At 43.1% G+C, this 23321-nt stretch overlaps 1 protein-coding gene across 1 annotated transcript; it reads right to left on the reverse strand.

Moving 5' to 3' along the window:
• Window positions 1-8431: 8431 nt before the first annotated feature.
• LOC149167233 (uncharacterized) lies at window positions 8432-9193 on the reverse strand. Its single transcript, XM_089430415.1, has one exon. The coding sequence runs from the start codon at window positions 9191-9193 to the stop codon at window positions 8432-8434; it is 762 nt and encodes a 253-aa protein (XP_089286541.1).
• Between the last annotated feature and the right edge of the window lie 14128 nt (window positions 9194-23321).

The following is a 23321-nucleotide window of genomic DNA, read 5'->3' on the forward strand; positions in this document are numbered from 1 at the left end:
CATCCTATTCCTCTTCGTTTATAGTTCATAAAGAAGAATATGAAAGTAGTTTTCCTTGTTTGTTTCTAAGGTACTGTCACACATTAGTGGGATAGGGGTGTTCTGAGTAGACACTTTTCCCGTTAACAAAATGGTGACTCCGCTGGGGATCGTGTCTACTTAGTTTGTTTGTGTTTCCCTTGTTGTTTGTTTCATAAACACAGAAGTAGCGATCGAACTGCATTTGCCATTATCAAATGCAAAGTAGACACCTGCTACTTCAATCCATTCACTGGATTTGTTTATGATTTAAACAGCTGATTCACAAGTGATCTGATTACCCTTTGTGATAGCTCTGATTGTGCATTACTGATTGCTTTTACTCGGCCAAAATCCATAGATTATACTGCAAACCGTGACCCAGAACCCAGAAGGAATTCTCGTTTCTTCCCCAGCGCAGGCTCTGTGAAGAGACTCTGCATTTCAACACAGTTCCCGAGAGGGCTACCTGCGCTGCAATTCAGTTTCTCTGTGTAACAGGTGCGCTGATCAGCCTTGCCCTGTGCAGCTGAGGTTCTTTGCTTCATTTTTCAGTTTTGTCTCTGATTTTTGCAGCCTGTAATCAGTGTGTGTCTGTTTCAAAACCCTTTTTCTTTGTCTTAATTCCGCCTCCTTTGTAAAAAAAGACTGTAGATGTTCTTTGTGTGTTTGTTACATCATTTACAGTTTTCCATTGAAAAAGTAGAATAGTCATACTGTCGTCCTTGGATTTAGATCTGTCGTAAGTGTCGATTTTGATCTTAGGAGAAAGTTTATTTGCTGTTGACAGTCGATTATGCTTTTACTTTTGCCTTTGGTTTGAATTTGTCACTTTCTAGTGTCGAAACGAGTGTTTATTTCAAAATCATAAAGTGTCGTAATCTTCTCTACCTTTTGATTTCGAAAAGAAGCTTGTTTGTGTTGTTCACTTGAAAGCAAATTCAGATTTGTACATCAACTTTCTTTTTAGGCATCAATATTAAGAAAGTGAAAACAAATACATGCATATGTGCATTTGCATATTGATAGTCTATTTGGGTTGATTTAGGAAAGGTGCATCTACAGTGTGCTCTTTGCTCTTTGAGAAAAGATTGTGTCTTTCTTTTCCCCTTGTAGCTAGGATTTTCATTGCTGAAAAGAGATAAAAGCTTGCTTATCATCTTTAGATTTCATTTTAGGAATTACATCTACATCTCATGGTGATCCCAAAAGGAAAACTTCTAAGAAAGATCAACTTAACATAATTTGAATGAATCTAACAATGCATTAGAACTTAATGCACAACATTTAGAGTTCTAGGCTAGAGACGTATTCCGGCATCGTAAAGCCTGGTAACTGTTGTCCTCACTGATGGTTGGGTTATTCCTCCACTTTGAGACGATAAGTGCCAATACGGACTTGTGCTCCCACGTACCATCGAGTATATATTGGGAGACCCCTATAGGCTTAAAACCTTTTATCCATAGGAAGCCGTGTCGGCCACCCTACTGATCGCAATGCACCGAACACAGCATTCGGGAAGATTGACTGCCATACCGTAAAAAGTATTCTGCATTTTTGCGATTGGTTTGGTACTCCCTCTACCTAGATCTCCAGAGAAGTCCCTTTCATTCCTTTTCAGACTCCTTAACGGAAAAGGTCCATCTGAGCACTTGTCACTTCAGGCTCATTAAAAATCGAAGGAGACTAGAGTCATCTTTTGTTTTTTCTCGACTCTTTAAAATTGAAAAAACAAGTTGTGTCAAAGCGTCTTAAAATTTATTTTAAATGGAATATTCACCCCTTTTTCCTACAATGATCTTAGGTTGAGAAAATGGAGTCTACCAACCAAGGAATTCCCCTTGGTGGAAATCCTAGTGCCTTCTCCTCTTGGGGAGATGTTGGTGCACCCCATATGGCCACATTGTCGCTTCCAGGATTGACAATTGGCTTGCCAGTCTGGCTCTTCTCAACCAATGTCGTTCAGAACACCACTATTCCTGAACAATCGAATCAACAATTAGACGAGTCCAGAGTTGCCCACCAACCTTCTACTTCCTCTAATTCTTCCTCTCCTCCTTCCTCTTCGCTTGATGGGGCTAGCAAAGCCAAAAGTCAAGTTCCTAAGGAGAAGAAGGAGAAGAAGAAGAAAGAGAAAAAGAAGAAGGAGCCAAAGGCGAATGGTGGAAAACGAGTGTCGTCTAATGAAAATCCACACACTGCACCGACCAGGCCTAAATCGCCATGTGTCATTTGCAAAGGAGACCACTTTCACAGAGATTGTCCTTGCATCCCTCGGATACTAAGGGACTGGTCTCCTCGTTTGCACAATCCGGTGTCATCAACCTCTGATGATCATGTTGAAAGCACACCGTCAACTAGCGAAAGTGAAGCCCCAGGACAAAAAGGGAAAGCTAGATTTCCCTGTAAACTGTGCGAAGGCAATCATGCCGTCCACCGTTGTCCCTTCTTAGACGAAGCGAAAAGAGTTTTGGATGATCGTCCGGTTTCACCGTTGTGACTTCCTCCTGGATATAAAAAACTCTTGCCGAGTCTGTCGCTAGTTGAGAATCCAGCTGGCCCGCTCAAGTGGTCGGCTGAAGCGCCTATCGTCAAAGATAAACCATCTGAATCTATACCAAACGAAAGTCAAAAGGTCGAGGCGGCAGTTGACCCGGTCTTGCCTTTAGAGGTTTTATCTTCGGATGATACAGTCACTGAAGAGAACAAGGATGACACCGTCCAAATTCTCTTCATCAACACAGACTCCGACGAACATGGGGGAAATCTACCCATTCCCTTACCACAGGAGGGAAGTTCGTCAGAGCCATACCCGACCGTCTACTCGGTCCCACCTCCAAGCAACCTAGTTGTCTCCTTCGACTGGAATCAACTAGGAAGACCCCATTTACCAGCAAGCATACCATTCTCAATTATCGTTCAAATATATAGAATGGTCATGGTTGGTACCATCATAGATGAGGGGGCTTCTGTGAGTATCCTTTCCTCTACTGCTTGGAAAGCGCTTGGTTCGCCATCGCTTTTGCCTAAGATGAGAAATCTGACAGGCTTTGATAAAGGAACCAGTCAACCGTTACGGATCCTTCCCAATGTGCCCATAACATTGAAAGGGAAGACAGTTCAAATGAACGTGATGGTAGTTCAAGGACCCTTGGATTATAACCTACTCCTTGGACGAGACTATATTTATTGCATGGGAGCCATCGTCTCCTCACTCTTTAGAGTAATGTGTTTTCCGCACGAAGGAAGAGTGGTCAAGCTCGTGGACCAGCTTTCATTTCCCGGATCACGCATAGAAAATAGTCATATACCATCCCTAAATGGTCTCTTCACGCAAGAAATGTCTCAATCTCCAGTCCGTCCTCCCGATGAGCGCGAGTAATTCGGAGGGATATGACTGAAACCCAGGGGGCATGCATCCTGGTCTGCTTCGGCAGGAAAACTTCGGGTATAGGGTAGATTTCTGCGGGAGAATATGACTAGTCTGTACCCTGTCCGTGATTGGAAGAGGGGTTATTCTAGAACAAGATTCTCTTGTCAAAGTTATGTGAGTTGACAGAACAGAGTCACTCACCTTTGTTTATCTCGGTAGACATCGCCGAAGAAGTGTTTTATTTGCACTGCGAATCGAGCAATCTTTGGGTAACCTGTAAGAGGTAGGCCTCTCCCGATAGAACAAATGTTTTGTCTGCAAATTGAGGGGTAACCTTGAAACCATATTTTATACCTGGGGGCATGCAAACCTTTTGGAGTGCAAGTGAGGGGCGGCTATTTATTTTTTAAATTTTTAGGACCTCTAACCCTTTAAACTCGTAGGATTAGTCGTCACCTAACTTGCATAAAGAAAGGATGTGGGGCAAAAATCTAAAAGTTGTCGTTTTATATGAGACATTCTTATCTTATGACTGGATTATTCGAGCAGTTTTAGCACATAGTTCAAGCTCGTTAAAAAATAAACATAAGACATGAGCAAGTGTTTCCACCCGTGTTTAAGCTCATTAAAAAATGAACTATTCCCCGGTAAATAACCACCGTGAATGAAGATTTCAGCCATTAAAGCCTTGGTCGTGTTTGCACCGTCACCTCCACTTTTCCATTGGCCGATCATTCACCTCCATTTGATTGTTTACCCATTTTGAGGAACAGCTGCGAAGAGTGATTTCACTAGCCATCCTTGTGACACTGCCGTGATTGGAAAATTCCAACCATTACTTGGAATCAGCTGCTACCCATTTTATCACTCGTTCCTCAAAAGACGAGTCTTCTTTAAGCTCTTATCAACTAACTCGTAAAATATGAAAAGATTGCCGAGTTTTGGCCTTCCAGCTCGTTAAAGCGACCGGAAGTGCTATCCCTCCTCTAGATTTTAATCTTTTTTGACCTGAGGGATTATTGCACAAAAAGATCGAGCGCTTGTTTTGTTCGGCTCGTTAAAACTATCGAAAATTCATCCCTTCTGTATTGTTTTATAATTTTTCAGACTTGAGGGATTAGATGACGAAAAAGGAATTTCGGAGTTATCTTTACGTACCTTTTCAGACTCTCTAAAAATGAAAAGGACCGAGTTATCTTTGTCGTTAAACTCCTTAAAAAGATTAATAGCGACAAACTTGTCTTTAGACGAGAACGAGTTTCACTATCGCTAGGCTCGTTAAAACATAGCGATGGGTTTGCCTGAAGGGCAAATTATAGAACAAGCATATGTTATCCTCCTCAATCTTGACAAAAATAAAGAGGTACTGGTCAGCAATGACTGGGGAAAAATTGGGAAGAAACTCAAAGAATCTTTATTGGTAGCAAGTCGCTCTTGAACATGACACTTCCACTCCGTGCCTCAGTCGGGTTGGGTTGTTCCATTCACCAGTCACATCACCATGGTCACGCCATACCATCCACATTTGGGGTAAATGCTACCAATCCATCACATAAGTGTCGCCGACATGTTCAAGAGAAGTCATCCAGAGAAGTCACCCGTGTCCCATCCACTACCATACATTATACTTCATTCCTTCATGACCGCCATCCTGAACCATATATCATCAGATCGTTTTCACCTCCATCAAAATAATTTGCTCCGTTCCGTGTCATTGATGTGGGATTCATCAAGGCCCTCCTTTGACGGATCGCTTCTTGTCGACATCAGCTCATTATCCAAGAAGTTGATCTAGGAACACCCCATTCAGTACTTTGAAGCTTGCATGCCTCAATGGCAAGTTTCTCACTTCCGGCGACAGGTATACTGGTGGGCTCGAGTATTGTAGCAATAATGCTACAACTCTTGGAACTCCCTTCTTTAATTTTATCAACCCGGTAGTTCGTAACAAACTTGGAAGCGACGGTGCTGTATGCACAAGTACTAGCTCTTGCCGCAGCTGTCACTTGGTCAGCTGGCACAAGTCCACTAGGAGCTTAAGCCAACTTCTATGAGCTCTTAGAAGAAGCTTTTTAATTGATGGATGAAAGCTAACTCGAAGGAAGCTAATGTAGTTGCAAAAAGAAACTGAAAGCAAAAAAGAAACGCAAACCCTAGCAAACCCTAATTCTACCAGCTAGTCCTATTGACGCAAAGGAGAGCATGCAAACTACTGAAAGAGATGCCATTACTTCTATGAAGGTAAAATGCATGTGTCTAAGTTATCACTATCTGAAGAAAACATATTTTTGTATTTTTGACTAAGTTATTAGAATTATCATGCATGTGCTTTTAACTGGATTTTCACTGTGCAGAGGTGGATCAAGGAGGAGAAATGCTTGGAAAAGGTTGGGAAGGTACAGAAAGGGTCTAGGGAGTCCCTAACACCCTTCCAGAGAGTCTCACAAAGTTTGGCTACCAAGAAACCATGTTTATTAGCTTCTACAGGAAGTCTGCAGGGGTTCTACAGGATGTTCTGTAATTCTTCTACAGGATGTTTCGAAATGGGATTTTGGAGCATGGATGGAGGGAAAAAGATGGAGGAATGAGTATGAAGGTGAAATAGGGGTGTGAAGAGGTCTAGGACTTGGTGGATGAGGCTAAGGAGGGATTGGATTTGTTCAAGGATGGATGAAACGATGTTGCACAAGAAGATGAGAATCATGGCAAAGTAAGCGGATGAAGCAAATGTAAGGTAAGGGTTATAAGTGAAGGGTGAAGCAGGTAGGTTGGATGGAGTAGGGGCAGGTAAGGAAGGATAACAGGTACTCTGCAAGTGGTTTTTCAAATTGAACAAACAAAGACATGCAAGAAACAAAGATCTAGTTATAAAACCTATGACCTAGTTGCTTCACTCTAATCTGACCTAACAGCAAAAGGAAATGAACAGAAGTTTATTTGCAGTGAAACCATGTGAAACAAATATGAAACTAAGTGATCATAAACCTAAGCATGCATCCAAACTGATATCAAGTTCTACGAACGAGATTCAAACACTAATGATTGCATGGTGAAGCAAAGAAAGTGTTTTTGTTTGGGACAACACGGTTACTTCAACTCCAGCCCCTGATCCAATAAGGAAGAGGTGAAACCAAAAGCGTTTGCTGACCCTTTTTTGGAGCTTTTTCCTGTTATTATCCTACCAATATATTCTAAACATAAAAAACTACTTTAACCATCAAAAGAAATCTAAATAACGAAGCAAGATCTAAATCTAAATAGCAGATTTTATTTTAAGAACGCAGCAAACACATAAAGATAAACGAAGGAGGTACTGGGCGCTTGAGATGGGCCCAACCCCAAGAGCTACAGCCTCCCAAGAGAGATTTTGAGCTGGTGCAAAGCTGGATTCATTTTTATTGATCAAGAAATGAAAAGTTACATCAAAACTGTCCACAAGAAGAACTTGCAAATGAGCTGAAAGCAAAGCTAATCTATTGCATCCAAATCGAACCATAAACTAGCTAACTATTGGCTACAAAATGACTAACCACTAGCTAACTATCTACTGGCTAACTAGATAACATCCACTGGCTACCCAAAATGAGGCCCTAAGCCTTCTTATTTATACAAATTGAGGACCCAACAGTCCTCCTAAACTTTAGGGACTCGGCTGCCCAAAACTTGGAGTTAACAACAGTCCTACTTGACTTGCTTGGCTGCCCTTGTGCTGATTGATTCGGTGGCCCTTGAACTCCGAGCTGATGGTGGAGAATTCGAGGTAAGGGCCCATAAATGAAGGGGACACCTTCCTACAAATCCTCTCCCTTGTCTTCCCACGAATTTGGCTGCCAAGTGCTCATTAAGACCTTCAATTTTGTCTCCAAATTGACCAAAAAGGCTACACAAAGCACCCATTAGACTTGTTGGCATAATGACTAACCAAATTCACTCTATTAACATAAATATAATAAAAAACATGCAATAAACTAATGAGAATGGTGGATTAAGTCAAATTAGGAGGTTGAATGAGCCCAAATAATTGTCCATTTTTGGGGCTCATCATCACCCCCTACTGAAAGTGTTGCTCATCCTCTGAGCAACCAATCTCTCTCCTCATCTTTGATGGCCCTGGTGGCTTCTTTGGCTAACATCTCGGCCGATTCCTCCTTTGGCTTCCCTCTTTTCAAACTTCCTGTAGAAACAGTTCGCTGGCTTCCTGTAGAAACAGTCTGCTAACTTCCTGTAGAACCAATTAGTCATGACTTTGCTTGCTTGGCTGGGGGTGCCTTCTCCTTGAACTATGCTGCTGCCTGAAAGCTGACGAATCCAACACAAATGGAAAGTCTAATGTATTATAAAAGCACACAAGTACAATGAACTGCCCGAGAATAGATATTGCATGCCAAAGCTGGATGGGAAAAAGTGTTTCCAGGCCTTTAACTGAATCAAATGGCATTCTTAATCTTGGATTTGAACTCTGCTAAGAATTGATAACAGAAGCAGAACAGAACATAAGATAGATCAAGGGCAGAGAAAATATGACTTGCTCACATATCACTGCTATGAATCAGCATTTCCCTTCAATCTGAAATTGCTTCAAAACAGGCCAAAAATGAGAATTCCCAAGTTTTGTTTCAAGCTGCTGTATAACCAGGAGTAGAGCAAAACTTCATACCGAATCACACTTTTAAGAATTCTTTCACATGGAATAATCTGGCTATTGCAAAAGACCTTGTGAACCCCTTGGAAAGTATTGAAATAAACAAATCTAACCAGAACAACACCAGAACTTTCCAGTTTGTTTCATGGTAGATTCACTTCATGCAAAATCACTGTTTTTCCATTAGTTAACTTTAATTCAAATTTCTGTTCCTAACATGACAATACTTTCCGACTGCGGCAGCTTTCTCTTCTTCATTTGAAGATGTTGAAATAAGTTTTGCTAAACATTTCATATATTTTTCTCCAAGATGTTCTGCTAATTTTCTTTTATCTCCATCTTGAGACAAGATAAACAACAGTTTCACAGCATAAGCTCGCATTTCAGAGTATGTAGCTTCACAAAAAGGGAAGCAATACTTGAATTGCTCCTCCCTCTCTTAAATTTGTCCTTGCCTCAACAGCCGCTGGTACACAACAAATGGCATGGAATGCTCGAACAATGCTTCCATGTATTGAAGGTGGTGTCAAATTTATTAAAGATAATAGCTGGTATATGATCTCATCAGATTCCAATAATGCAGCTGTTGTGTCATTTGTTCTTTGGGGCAATGCCGTAGACATAGCAAGGCTTGCATAGGTATTAGCAGCTTTTTCTCTCAAAGCCAATACAGTTGACAGTGGTGTGCATAGAAGGTCCAAGATGGGTCGAACCACCCCATCTTTGATAATTTGTAAAGCATTCTGAGGTAAACTTGAAAGATTCTGAAGTGCCCCAATGGCTGCTAATTTTGACTTCAAATTAGCATTTGAAATCATTTCAAGAAGTGGAAATACAACTCCCTCTTTGAGCAATGCAGCGTTGTTTTGATCTGTTAAACCTATCTCTGACAACTTACTTGCCATAACAATTTTCATTGTGTCAGACCCTTCTCTCAGGTTCTGTATCAAAGGCTTGAAATAGTTCGCCTGTGCCATTTGCACTACATTATGCTCACTGTATGGGAGATTCTCCAGAACTTCGTTTGCATCCTTAGCAGCTTTAGGATTGTCACTATTTGACATTGTTACAAGGAGGAGGATACAGCCTTGTACCTTGCCAATCTGTTCACACAGAGCTATATCCTTTGAAAGCTCTAAAAGCAATTCCACGGCTTTCATACCCTCTGCAATATCACGTGCAAGTGAACGAACAATAAAATCAATAGCATGATCCACCTCAGCTATTTCACCTTTCTTCAAGCTCCAAACTTGATGAAGAAAAACTCAGGCTTCTCTGCTCTGGAAGACTCTGCTGTATTTTCCTGTAAAACATCTTCCTGTAGAATGCTAGCCGGATGCCATAGGATGTCTCTGCGCCTCTGCACGATCTTGGTATGCGGAATAATTTTGAACAGGCCAAAAAAAATCAGCGAAGGATGATAGGTTAAGCTGATTGTGGAAGCAGAGGATGTACACTTCAGTTTAACATGATGCAAGTGCAAGTTGACTAATAGTTTATGAATTTCAGCTGAGTGCTCATTAATTTCTGTGTGATTGTTTTGGAGTGAGGTGGCAAAGACGTGTGTTGGCCCATGCAACTGTTGTGCTATCATGAACTACAGTGGTTAACTGTGTGTTCTCTGCCTGTAATCTCATCCATCAGTTGCACTGGAGTTTAGACTACCCACACTATCCGTGTTTTTTAAATTTCACGTGCATGACTGACCCATGCATGCTGCGTGACTTTCTCGTGAGTGCTAGAGAACTGGGTGTCTTGCTACATTCATGGCTTAATTTCACCATTCCATTCATTCATGCAATGCTTAGACTAGATTCATGCAATAGATGAACAAGGTTTAGTCACGTACCTGAAGTCAAACGGCTGCTTGTGAAGCTTTTTGCTGCTGCATGCTCATGTTCTGCTGCTGCATGCTTGGATCCTTTGGTTGCATGAGGGCTTGGCTGATGATTTTTGATTGCTTTTCCTTGTGCAGGTGTTCTCTGACCAGATCTAAGCTGCATGCATTTGTTTCCACGTTCAAATCTACACCTTCAAGCTGCTGCTGCTGCAATGTCACAGAACCAGAACTTGTTTTCGCCATTTCTCCCAAACGGTAAAGCGGATTTATCTGAAACTTGCTAAGCATGTTTCTATCATCATGATGCATCTCCCATAGCAAAATCGTGATCAATGGATGCACGGATTTCGAGAAAAATGGAAAATGGCTGAAGATTTCAGAGATCGATTTCTCGGAAACCGTGCATCGGAATCAGCTGAAACTGCTTGGGTAGGTTACCATCACTCATATGCATATCCCCATGAAACAAGTTTTGAAACGGATGCACGGTTATGGAGAAAATTCAAAAATGGCTGATGGTGATGGAGGCTGATTTCTTGGAAACCGTACACCGGAATTGGCTGAAACTGCTCAAGCATGTTGCCATCACCCTTGTACAATTCCCCATAAAACGGTTTGTCAAATGGATGCATGGTTTTCACGTTATGGCAAAAACAAATTTTGTTCTATGGATTTTTGCCTCAAGGCTTTTTGCAAATGTTTGCATGGAAGGAAAAACTGAGCTTGGGCTGTGATGCAGGTATGGAGATGATGGAGGAGGAGTTGGAAGATTGCATGAGGACTTCTGAACCCTTGAGGAAGCTACCATGTTCGCCAAACCACTTTTTGAAATCCATGTCTAGTTTCCCACAATTTCTACAGGAAGTTCCTGTAGAAGCACAATGAGAAGCACAAGGAGGTGGAAAAAAAATGATGGATAAAGGCAAGGGATGGACACACAAGTGCTTGTAGGCCTAATCAACAGATTCCCACCATTAGATTCACTTTTGAAATTGGATTTGGCTCGTCCAAAGGTTCTACAGGATGTTTCCTATAGAAATACAGAGCTTCCTATAGAAGGCACAAGAAAAATTCCTTTGATCTTGATTTGAGTGCTCCTCCTGTCATGAAATGTCCTTCTTGCAACCTGCAATTAGCCAATGGAATTAGTTTTATTTTTATTTTTCTTTTTCTCTTTTGTTTTTTTTTTTTGAAAAACAACTAGGGCGCCTCATGGAGGTTTTCACCCTAATTGCCTGCTTTGGGCGCCTCCAAGGGAGGTTTTCACCCAAAGATCTTATTCCCTTTTATTTTCTCTTTTTTTTCCAACCCATTGACCGCCTCATGGAGGTTTTCAATCAATGAGCCAATCTAAGGCGCCTCCGAGGAGGTTTTCACCTTAGATTTCTATTTTCCTCTTTTTTCATTTTTTTCTTTTTCTTTTTTCTCTTTTTTCTTTTTTTTTCTTTTTTCTACCCTACCCTACTTGAAAAAAAAAAATCGTTCTCAAGTATAAGAATACTTCCAATGGAGCCATGTGCACATCGAGATTAGAGACAAAATGATGTGGAGGCTCGAAATGCATGCTTGGATAGGTATCCAGATCTCAGAGACCAAATGATCTGACCTTGAAGGGATCAAACATAGCTGAGGAAGAGAGTACTGCTGCAACTTAGTGACTGTCTAGAACCATGTCTCAATATAGCTTTGATATCATTGGTCCTTTTGCTGATCTGGATCATTCTTAATGTCACCTTCTATCATGACTTTCTCATCTTCCTCCTTTTGCTGATCTGGATCATTCTTCATGTCACTTTCTATCATGACTTTCTCATCTTCCTCCTTTTGCTGATCTTTCTCTTGAATACATGGAAGATTTGATGGTAACCATGAGGAAACTCTCTCGATCTTTGATTTTGATCTCTTCTCTTCTTCAAGTGCAGCCCATGGTTCTTTGATCTCCTCTTTGGAATCTTCTTTTTCCTTTGGTCCTTCAATGTTGTCAATATAATCTCTGTTTTGCAACACTCTTCCTGAGCACATGTTGTGCCTCAGCTTTGCAATTGGGTTGAGCTACTCCATTGTATGGCTTTGGAAATGGTATGGGTAGTTGAGTGGAGGTGTGAAATTGAGATGGAGATGGATGGCATTGTAGTTGGGTAGGCATTTGGGGTTGCCCTGGTGGAGGAGGAGGCGATGGTTGTGGATGAGCAGGTGGTGGAGGAAAAGAAGTGGGAGGAGTGTTGTATTGGGGCCTCCACCCCTGATGAGGTGCATTCCACTGAGGCTGTGGCTAAGCATAAGAGTGAAACGAATGAGCAGCTGGTTGGGCATAATATGGATCTATGAAGGAACAAGGAGGAGGTGTGAATCAGGAAGGATGAGCAGGGGGACCCCAAGAAGGCATGAAAGTGGCTTGATAGGGGTCATAATAGGTCTCCGGTGTCCCTTGCAGTTCCTGCTGGTAAGATCTAGGTCCATGCGGCCTCCTTTGGTTCATATGATAGAGTGGTTCAGTGGCTCCTTTAACTCTTTGATATGCAACTTTAAGTCCAGGCAAGGAAGGGCACTGATTCGTAGGATGGTATTCTTCACAGACAAAACACACTTCTAGGGAGTGCATTGGACATTCGTTCCTAGGATGCTTTCTAGTGCACCTAGGACAAAAGATGACCAAAGCCCTCTTGGCTTCCTCTTGCTTCTTTTGGATCCACAAGGTATCCAATTGCATGGCAAGAAACTGCCTCATATCACTCTTGAAGTCTTCTATCTGATCTTCAAATTCGTCTTTGGACAAGGGACTGCTCCCAACATTTCTGCTTGTAGCCATTTGCTTCAGAGGAATGTTTCTTTCTTCTTCTCCCCTAGAGGTTCTTTAAATATGCCTTGATGTCCATCCAGGGGTTCTTCTTAGTCACAACCATCAAAGAAGAGAGAAGGTTGGCTGTGTGAAGCAATGGGAGGTGTTGTGCAATCATTTTTCTAACTTATCTCTACTCCTACAAGGCATGAAATGAAATCTTTTTGGTTGGTTTTTTCATTTTTCTTCTTGTACCTGCAAAACTAAAATAGGGTGAACTGCAACTAACTATCTTGCTGAAACGAAAATGCGGAATTGAAATGAAAGCATGAAAGGACTAATCTATTTTGCTCAATTGAAATTGCAGGAATGAAATGCTAGGCTACGCTTGCGAAATTGAAATGCTAATCTACGCCTGCAGAAATGAAATTGTGGAATTGAAATTCTAATCCATGAAAGCGGGAAATTCTAATCTACTTTTGCAAAAACGAAATTTCATAATGGAAATGAAATAAACTACTTAGCAAAAGGTTGTAGTGGAAAATAGAAGAATAGCAACAATCACTAATACTCTGACGCTTCCCTGGCAACGACGCCAAAAATATGGTGGGCTCGAGTATTGTAGCAATAATGCTACAACTCCTGGAACTCCCTTCTTTAATTTTATCAACCCGGTAGTTCGTAACAAACTTGGAAGCGACGATGCTGTATGCACAAGTACTAGCTCTTGCTGCAGCTGTCACTTGGTCAGCTGGCACAAGTCCACTAGGAGCTTAAGCCAACTTCTATGAGCTCTTAGAAGAAGCTTTTTAATTGATGGATGAAAGCTAACTCGAAGGAAGCTAATCTAGTTGCAAAAAGAAACTGAAAGCAAAAAAGAAACGCAAACCCTAGCAAACCCTAATTCTACCAGCTAGTCCTATTGACGCAAAGAAGAGAATGCAAACTACTCAAAGAAATGCCATTACTTCTATGAAGGTAAAATTCATGTGTCTAAGTTATCACTATATGAAGAAAACATATTTTTGTATTTTTGACTAAGTTATTAGAATTATCATGCATGTGCTTTTAACTGGCTTTTCACTGTGCAAAGGTGGATCAAGGAGGAGAAATGCTTGGAAAAGGTTGGGAAGGTACAGAAAGGGTCTAGGGAGTCCCTAACACCCTTCCAGAGAGTCTCACAAAGTTTGGCTACCAAGAAACCGTGTTTATGAGCTTCTACAGGAAGTCTGCAGGGGTTCTACAGGATGTTCTGTAATTCTTCTACAGGATGTTTCGAAATGGGATTTTGGAGCATGGATGGAGGGAAAAAGATGGAGGAATGAGTATGAAGGTGAAATAGGGGTGTGAAGAGGTCTAGGACTTGGTGGATGAGGCTAAGGAGCGATTGGATTTGTTCAAGGATGGATGAAACGATGTTGCACAAGAAGATGAGAATCATGGCAAAGTAAGCGGATGAGGCAAATGTAAGGTAAGGGTTATAAGTGAAGGGTGAAGCAGGTAGGTTGGATGGAGTAGGGGCAGGTAAGGAAGGATAACAGGTACTCTGCAAGTGGTTTTTCAAACTGAACAAACAAAGACATGCAAGAAAACAAAGATCTAGTTATAAAACCTATGACCTAGTTGCTTCACTCTAATCTGACCTAACAGCAAAAGGAAATGAACAGAAGTTTATTTGCAGTGAAACCATGTGAAACAACTATGAAACTAAGTGATCATAAACCTAAGCATGCATCCAAACTGATATCAAGTTCTACGAACGAGATTCAAACACTAATGATTGCATGGTGAAGCAAAGAAAGTGTTTTTGTTTGGGACAACACGGTTACTTCAACTCCAGCCCCTGATCCAATAAGGAAGAGGTGAAACCAAAAGCGTTTGCTGACCCTTTTTTGGAGCTTTTTCCTGTTATTATCCTACCAATATATTCTAAACATAAACAACTACTTTAACCATCAAAAGAAATCTAAATAACGAAGCAAGATATAAATCTAAATAGCAGATTTTATTTTAAGAACGCAGCAAACACATAAAGATAAACGAAGGAGGTACTGGGCGCTTGAGATGGGCCCAACCCCAAGAGCTACAACCTCCCAAGAGAGATTTTGAGTTGGTGAAAATATGGATTCATTTTTATTGATCAAGAAATGAAAAGTTACATCAAAACTGTCCACAAGAAGAACTTGCAAATGAGCTGAAAGCAAAGCTAATCTATTGCATCCAAATCGAACCATAAACTAGCTAACTATTGGCTACAAAATGACTAACCACTAGCTAACTATCTACTGGCTAACTAGCTAACATCCACTGGCTACCCAAAATGAGGCCCTAAGCCTTCTTATTTATACAAATTGAGGAGCCAACAGTCCTCCTAAACTTTAGGGACTTGGCTGCCCAAAACTTGGAGTTAACAACAGTCCTACTTGACTTGCTTGGCTGCCCTTGTGCTAATTGATTCGGTGGCCCTTGAACTCCGAGATGATGGTGGAGAATTCGAGGTAAGGGCCCATAAATGAAGGGGACACCTTCATACAAATCCTCTCCCTTGTCTTCCCACGAATTTGGCTGCCAAGTGCTCATCAAGACCTTCAATTTTGTCTCCAAATTGACCAAAAAGGCTACACAAAGCACCCATTAGACTTGTTGGCATAATGACTAACCAAATTCACTCTATTAACATAAATATAATCAAAAACATGCAATAAACTAATGAGAATGGTGGATTAAGTCAAATTAGGAGGTTGAATGAGCCCAAATAATTGTCCATTTTTGGGGCTCATCATATACATCAATGACCTTCGACCGAAAGATTTTGCGTGGTTTTCGACGCTAATTCCTTTATTCACACCACGTGAATTGTACTGCAGTACCTTGAGGGTCATCATCATTATCGGTGATTCCTCTCGTGCTTGTTAACAGTTTACATCATCGACTGGTAATCAAGCGATGTCTTTCCATGTTCGACTTCAAAACATTTCTCACATGTATCGACTTGTACTTCGAGTGAAGATCGGACGAGATTGAAGACCCCGGATCTAGTTTCATCCATCCGGGCTGCGATATATATTCAGGAAAAATAAAAACATTGACATGTACAGCATTGCAGCACAGATAATCATCCTACCAAAAGGATGATGACTTCATCAGAATCATCAGTCTACCATCAGACGATTGTCTGTCTTGTGTACATAAAAATGAATTTATAAAGTTGAGCATGGGAATGCCCGCCTCAGCTAGATCATGAAAACATTATGAATATAATGTGTTGTATTGTATCTTATTACAGGTCTCCTCCCAGCATTGAAAGAACTTCAGATCCTCCTAATAAAGCATTTCACCCGATAAACGACCTCATACTTTAGGGGGCAACTGTTATAGACATTTTTGTGCCTTACAGCTCTAAGCATGAAATGTCCATAAATCAAGGGATCCTAAGTCCCTAAAAGTGTTGTTCCTACCCCTAGAGGAACAAGGTCAACCAATTACAGCTTCTCCCAGAGGTTCTCCACCAGAAACTGCTCAGAATCAGTCAAATCAGGATCATTTCAGCTGCTCCACTAGCTAGCTGCGTTGCATAGCACCCCAGTACACTAGCTAGGTGCGTTGCAACGCACCTAAATGCACTACCAGGGTGCGCTGAGCAGGAAATGACAAATGGCAGTGTCATTCCGCGAGGTGGACAGACAATGGAAGCTTCCAGAATCTTCCCCAATGACACTTGCCTCACTGAGTTCAACCAAGGATGAGTAAGAGGCTCTCAGTCTCCAAGTGGAAGCAAGAACTGACAGAGAGAAGCCACTAGTCAAATCATAAGCTGACTCATCCTCTTTGCATACATCTATATATGGATCCCTCATCCCAGAGATCCAGAGGCTGGAATTTTGTACATTGTAGAGAATTGCTGTTGGTTTTGAGATAGAGATCAGTGCATTGGGTGATTTATGCTTTGTTGGAGGTGAAGAGGGGATTCCTTTGCTGGGGGGTTGATGCTGGATCAGGAATCATCGGTTGTAACTCCTCCTAGACCTTCTTGTTATATCAATAAAACTATTTGAGTTTCTCCTACATGCTTGTGTATCAATGATGTTTTGTTATATTTGCATGTTTAGCTTAAATATGATCCTAAGCTATTTATGAATATGAATCCATGTCTTTGTATAGTTTTCCTCTTCTGTGATCTTGCAGGAACTTGGTGAAGTTGGGCAAGTAAGGGAGCAGGTAGCTGGAAGCTGTCAAAGAGGAGGAGATTGGATCAAAGGACTAGCGCAAGACACAGGTTGGTTCATCCTATTCCTCTTCGTTTATAGTTCATAAAGAAGAATACGAAAGTAGTTTTCCTTGTTTGTTTCTAGGGTACTGTCACACCTTAGTGGGATAGGGGTGTTCTGAGTAGACACTTTTCCTGTTAACACCTTAGGACAAGTTGAACAAAAACTTCCATACGCCATATACTTTGTCAGCAAAAACTTATCCAAGGCAGAACTGAATTATACTGTAACTGAGAAAGAATTCTTGGCCGTGGTCCATGCACTGAACAAGTTTCGACATTATATCACTGGCTATCAAACATTTGTACATACGGATCATGTTGCAATTAGATATTTAATGAATAAACTAGATGTGATGCTCGTATTATTAGATGGTTACTTTTGTTGCAGCAGTTTGATTTGACTATTGTTGACAAACCAGGTAAAGAAAATGTTGTCGCTGACTTTTTGTCTAGATTGGATTTACCTGCAGGTGAGGATGGAACAGTGGATGACCAGATGCCAGATGAACATCTGTTTGCTATCTTAGTACTCTCTCCATGGTTTGCTGATATAGCAAACTACCTTGTCTCAGCACAGTTCCCTCCGCACCTATCCTCAAGGGAGAAGAGCAGGATCGTAAGGAAGAGTGCCTCATTCACTTGGATCGGGGGAAACCTGTTCAAGCTTGGCCCCGATCAGATCTTAAGGCGTTGTGTAAGGGAGGAGGAAGTCTTTGATATCCTCCTAACCTGTCATGACGGGCCTTGTGGAGGACATTTTGCAGCCAAAAGGACTGCCTTCAAAATCCTACAGGCAGGCTACTATTGGCCCACGCTTCATCAAGATGTCAGAAGGTATATCGGCCAATGTGACCAATGCCAAAGGATGGGGAAACTGACTCCAAGGGACGTAATGCCTCTCCAACCTCAAGTGACTCTTGAGCCATTTGAGAAGTGGGGTATGGATTTTGTGGGTCCAATCAATCCTCCTTCGAGGCAAAGGTCTTACATCATCATGTGCACAGACTACCTGACAAAGTGGGCAGAAACCAAGGCAATCAAAGCAGCGACAGAAGAAAAGGTGGCCGAGTTCTTAAGAGAAAACATCTTCTACAAATTTGGCTACCCAAGAGAGCTAGTCACCGATCAAGGAAGCCAGTTCACCTCCAACTTAATTGAAGACCTACTCGCTCATCACAAAATCAAGCATAAGACTTCCACCCCCTATCATCCTCAAGCAAATGGGCAGGTGGAAGTCACCAATAGAGCATTGGAAGGGATCTTGACTAAGGTGGTGAGCAGCAGTAGAAAAGATTGGGCAGATCGCCTGGTTGAGGCCACGTGGGCTTACAACACCACCTGGAAGACCACAACCGGCTTCACACCTTATGAGCTAGTCTATGGGAAGAGAGCTTTGCTGTCAATTGAGTTCGAGTACAACACCTTGAGGATGGCAGCTCAGCTGGACCTGGATCTCAGCCATGCCCAACAAGAAAGGCTATTGCAGCTGAATGGATTGGACGAGCACTGAATGCAGGCCCTTCTCCACTCAGAAGTGGTTCAACTTCAGAGGAAGGTATGGCATGACCAACACCTCAATGACAAGCAATTTCAGTCGGGAGATTGGGAATTGTTGTACGATTCCAGGCATAAGGATTTCAAGGGGAAGCTGAGAACCAGATGGCTGGAACCATATGCAGTGGAAAAATGTAATGACAATGGGTCTGTTCTTATTCGGACCATTGATGAGGAGGCCATCCCTATGCTTGTCAATGGGCATCGACTAAAGATCTACAGAAAACCTCTTTCAAGGCAAGAATTCATCAAAACTGTGGAAAAATCAGTGCTAGTCATAGAGAAGGGTTCTGCCTCTGTTTTGGGCATACCCTGAACATCTCAAAAAAAAAAAAAAAATGTATAATAAAGATGCTTGGGTGAAAACCTTTCTGAGGCTCCCAAGGCAGATGGTAGGGGTGAAAACCTCATTGAGGCGTCCCTGCTGTCTTTCTGAAAATGTTTGAAAAAAGACCCTTGGGTGAAAACCTCTCTGAGGTGCTCAAGGCAGATGGTATGGGTGAAAACCTCACAGAGGCGCCCCTACTGTCTTTCAAAAAAAAAAAAAAAAAAAAAAAAAAAACGAACAAGGAAACAGGGAAAAATGGTTCAAGATTTGACAATTCATGCAGTTTGCAGGTATTCCATGCAGGAAAAGAGGCCCCTCAACTCAAGGACAAGGGTCCCTACTATGCTACCAGGTGACCTCACTAGCGCTCCCTCCAGAAACACTCATCTCTTCCAAGGTCTGGGCATGATTTGATCACAGTTTAGCCTTCTACAGGAAGCTATAGGACTTTCTACAGGAAGTTTTGTATTTCTACAGGAAACTTCCTGTAGAATCTTTGGACGGCCCAGGACCGACTGTGTAGGAGGATTTGAGGCCCGAGGTCCAATACAGAGGCATGCAAGCCAATGTTTTTCTCCATCACCCACTACTGTCGCCTCCTTCTACCACCCCTGTTGCCATGCAATGGAAATACCTGCACAGTCAAATCAGAACGTTGGATTCTCAGAGGAAGCAATTCTCAAATGGAATAAAGGATGCAGAGGCCCCATGCGCTACTTATCAAAGCCATCCGAGGACCCTGCGACTGTGACCGTGATGCCACCGTCTCCACCGTTTCGGCATGCACCCGAGGAGGAGAAACGACTACAGGATATCCTACAGGAATCCTGTAGCAGTTCATCCAGCTAGAGCGTACACCATGAAGGCACCTGCAACACATAGAGCGGGCACATGCACCATCCGCAGCCAGGTAATAAGTTTCGTAACCAGCAGCAGTCGGCAAGGAGGAACCCCCGTGCCTGTGCATGAAGCAACAGCAAGCGGATCTGTCACCCTCGTCCTGAAGCCTGAAAATAACGTCGCGGCCGCACAGGTAAGTGCCTCACCCTTTTTCGTCAAATTACATGAACAATGCTCTAAAATGTATGCGAGTATGAAAATGAATGGGTTGAGCCAGTCGGGTAGCCATTCAACTGGCCACCATGACCAGTCCGATGGTCTCGTCAGATTCGGAAAGTGTTGGTCGTGTCAAGCAAGACAGGAAATGGACACGTGGGAAGCGTCCAGTCGGGGAGAAGCGGCGATCTAACAGAAATGGCGGCGGTAGATATGCAGGGAATGATGCTGTGGTCAGGTAGACTTACAGTGGAATGATACTCGGTGACGTCATCCAACGGTCCGGTAGGGACAGCTCACCCCCATGCCACGAGTTTCGCAGGGATTCAAATCCACCGGCTAGATCGTGTATGGCACTCCACTCATTTATCATCAACCACTTTGTAGTCGAGTGAGCGTCCGAAATTCCCTGAAGCCTATTACTCCGAGTCCTTGGCTTGTTTAAATGTCTGGTGGTTGCATAGAAGGCCCAGAACCACTGACGTGCTCTCCAGAACCCGTGCGCGACTTCTACACGAAGTTGCGCTACAGGAAGCTCACCGCTACGGAGGAAATCAATCTATTCACGTCAAAGGTGGCGAATTGGAAGAGGTAAGCCTGAACCTGGTCCTCCCATGCAATTGGTTTGAAGGGTGGCGAAGTCGACGTCCTAAAAAAGTAGAACTATAGTCTGCGCATAAATTTGCAAGCGTCGTCTTCCTTCTGCATGAGAATTGTCGTCGTAGTATATGCGGGGTTTTCTACAGGATTTGGTTCGTAATTGAGCCCCTGTCAAGGCTCACCTGTAGATAGCCGAGAATTCACGAACTGTGTGCTTGACAGAGGCGTAATTCTGCGCTCTGTCTAAAGAAATCCCAAAGGCCCATCTTTTGATACGCGCCAGCCACCTCCGGCTAACACAGCAAGCTTTCACCATGCCGGGTGGGTTCATTAGGAAGGAACCGACAGACTCAAAGAAGCTACAGGAAAACCCTGAGGTGGTAGACCTGTTTTCTCGTGCATGATGGATGTCATTTTGCGACAAGCTTCAAGGTTACGATGACGAGGTGGCAGAGGAATTCCTGCGAGCTTTGAAGCCAAAATCAAAAATGCTGGTCGTTGTCAATTTCAGAGGTTTGAATCTTAGACTCACCCCACAGTTCATCAGTAGAGTCACTGATCTCCCAATGGGGGTACCGTGGGATAAGGAGGAGAGAAAACTAGGCCAGAAGGCTAAAAAGGAGTTCTTTCTGCCGGAGGAGCAATTCTCAGAGGATAAGAACGGGGTTCGCAGAGCTAGCCTACAGCTACTCTGGAGTGAGGTCAGCCTCCAAATTATGAAATATATCACGTGCAAAGGACGATTTAGCATCGTATATGGGTACCATTTCCGGCTGCTCACAGAACTTAGGCACCAGATGGACCTACCTTCAGAAAACAAGCTAAGTATTCCCTACTTCCTCCTGCAGTCCATGACTGAATGTGCCACCACATTACGAGAGGGCATGCCAGACCAGGTAGCCCATCATGGGCTCATTAAGCTCCTCGTGGAGGATGCACTCCACACATACACTGTCCCTCTCTCGTGGGAAGCCTTTCGAAATTTGACTAAGGATGGCGACATCAAAATGTTGGCCGAGGAGCTCACCTCCTCCAGCAGCGAGGAGAAGGAACCAATACAAACAGAGAAGAAAGGAAAAGGCCAAGAAACCATGGCCAAAGCACTAAAGAAAGAACAAAAGGGGAAATAAGAGAAACACCAGGTTGCCGAAACAGAGGATGACAAACCCACATTGACACCCAGGGAGAAAAGGTTACAAAGTAGGGTGGAAATGACTGAACAAGTCCACGTCAGTGAAGGCACCTCGAAAGCAGCCTCAGTAAAGTCAAAAGACAAAGCACCCTCAGCCAAACAGGCTAAAACTGCGCCACCTGTTTCTACAAGAAAGTCAAAAACGGCTTCTACAGGAAGCCAGAAATCAGCCGCTACAGGGCTTTCTACAGGAAGTCCTGAGAAAGGAAAACCAAAGGAGAAGACAGCCAAAATCCTTGCAAGGGAGGCAGCAGCCGTGCTGGCCACCCTTAGTACCCCTCCCAAGCCGATGGAAAAACGAAAGAGGGAGATCCCTCTATATTTCAAAGCCAGGAGAAGTGTGAGAATCAAAACAGGCAGGCCCCAACCTCCATCCAGCAGCCCAATTACCATAGAAGACACCCCTACCTCACCAAGGGAGAGGTCCCCCTCAAAAATATCAGTCACTTATGAGCGAGGGAGCCCGAAGACAACTGCTTGGAAGGAGAGAATGGACAGGTTGGCTTCAAAAACCCCGCTATAGGATGTTGAGGCCGTTCTACAGGAAACATTGGCCAGGCTCAAGGGGACCGAAAGAATGGAGGGAGAGGCAGCCACATCACCACTGAGGGAAGACGAAGTAGAGCCACCGAGGGCAAAAGAGGTAGAGCATATTCCGGAACCTAGTCCCCTGCCAAGCTTGAGCTCGTATTATAACTTTTTGGAGGCTCGAAAAATTATTCCATAGAAATTCACAGTGCCGCTTTTCTTTGCGTTGGAGGAAGAAAGGGTGAGAACCCACACGTGGATGAAGATAGCTAAATCAAAAGGAGTGGCAGATATAGGCCCCTTGGAGGAACAACTCAAGGAGGCACGAAGAGAATTAGCTATGGCCAAACACGTGGCAAACTGCCAGCGGGTATTCCTACAGGAAGAGAATGAGAAACTCAAACTGCAGCTACAGGAACAGAGGAAAGAAAGGGGCACGTCATCAGGGGACACTACAGCAGAACCTCAAGGCAAGGAAGGACTGCAAGTTGGTCTTGGGGAGCTAACCTCGCATCTACAGGAAAGGGAACTACAAGCACAAATTGAGATACAAGCTCTCAAACAGCAGTTGCAGCAAAAAGAGGCACAACTAGCCTGCATGGCCAGTTGGGCCATGGATGCTCTACAATGTAGACAACCGGCCAAATATTATGGCCTATACCTACGGGACCAGTGGCTGCAATTCCAAATAAATGCATTGGCACAGAGGGGTATCTCCCAAATCCAAGACCCCTAGCAGTTCACAGAGTTATGCAATAGCACTTCATCAGAGGACAAGGCCAAACTATCGGAGTTCTATCTCCATAATTTGGCCCTTACTAATGTGACTTCATGGGATCGCAACACAGTCGTAGGAGATATGTAGTTGATGGCATTTGCCTCATGGTTGAACCATGAAGAAAAGAGAGCAGCAGAGGTCAAAGAGGTCATGAACCGAGAGTTAGATGAGCCACTGCTGATTAGAGCAGAGCCAGGGGATCCCACTGCATTGATATCGGCCCACCAACACTTAGCCACCAACCCTAAAACTTTATTGAAATACATGGATCAGTAGGCTCAGGCTATAACACATTTCGAGGATATGGAGCGACTATTAGGGGACAACTGTGTTCATGCTTGCGCCCGCCGATGGAACACATTG

Source organism: Pinus tabuliformis, chromosome 5_1, assembly GCF_031772625.1.
Source record: "Pinus tabuliformis cultivar Carrire ecotype Pingquan chromosome 5_1, CPIR1, whole genome shotgun sequence".
NCBI classification, from domain to species: domain Eukaryota; kingdom Viridiplantae; phylum Streptophyta; class Pinopsida; order Pinales; family Pinaceae; genus Pinus; species Pinus tabuliformis.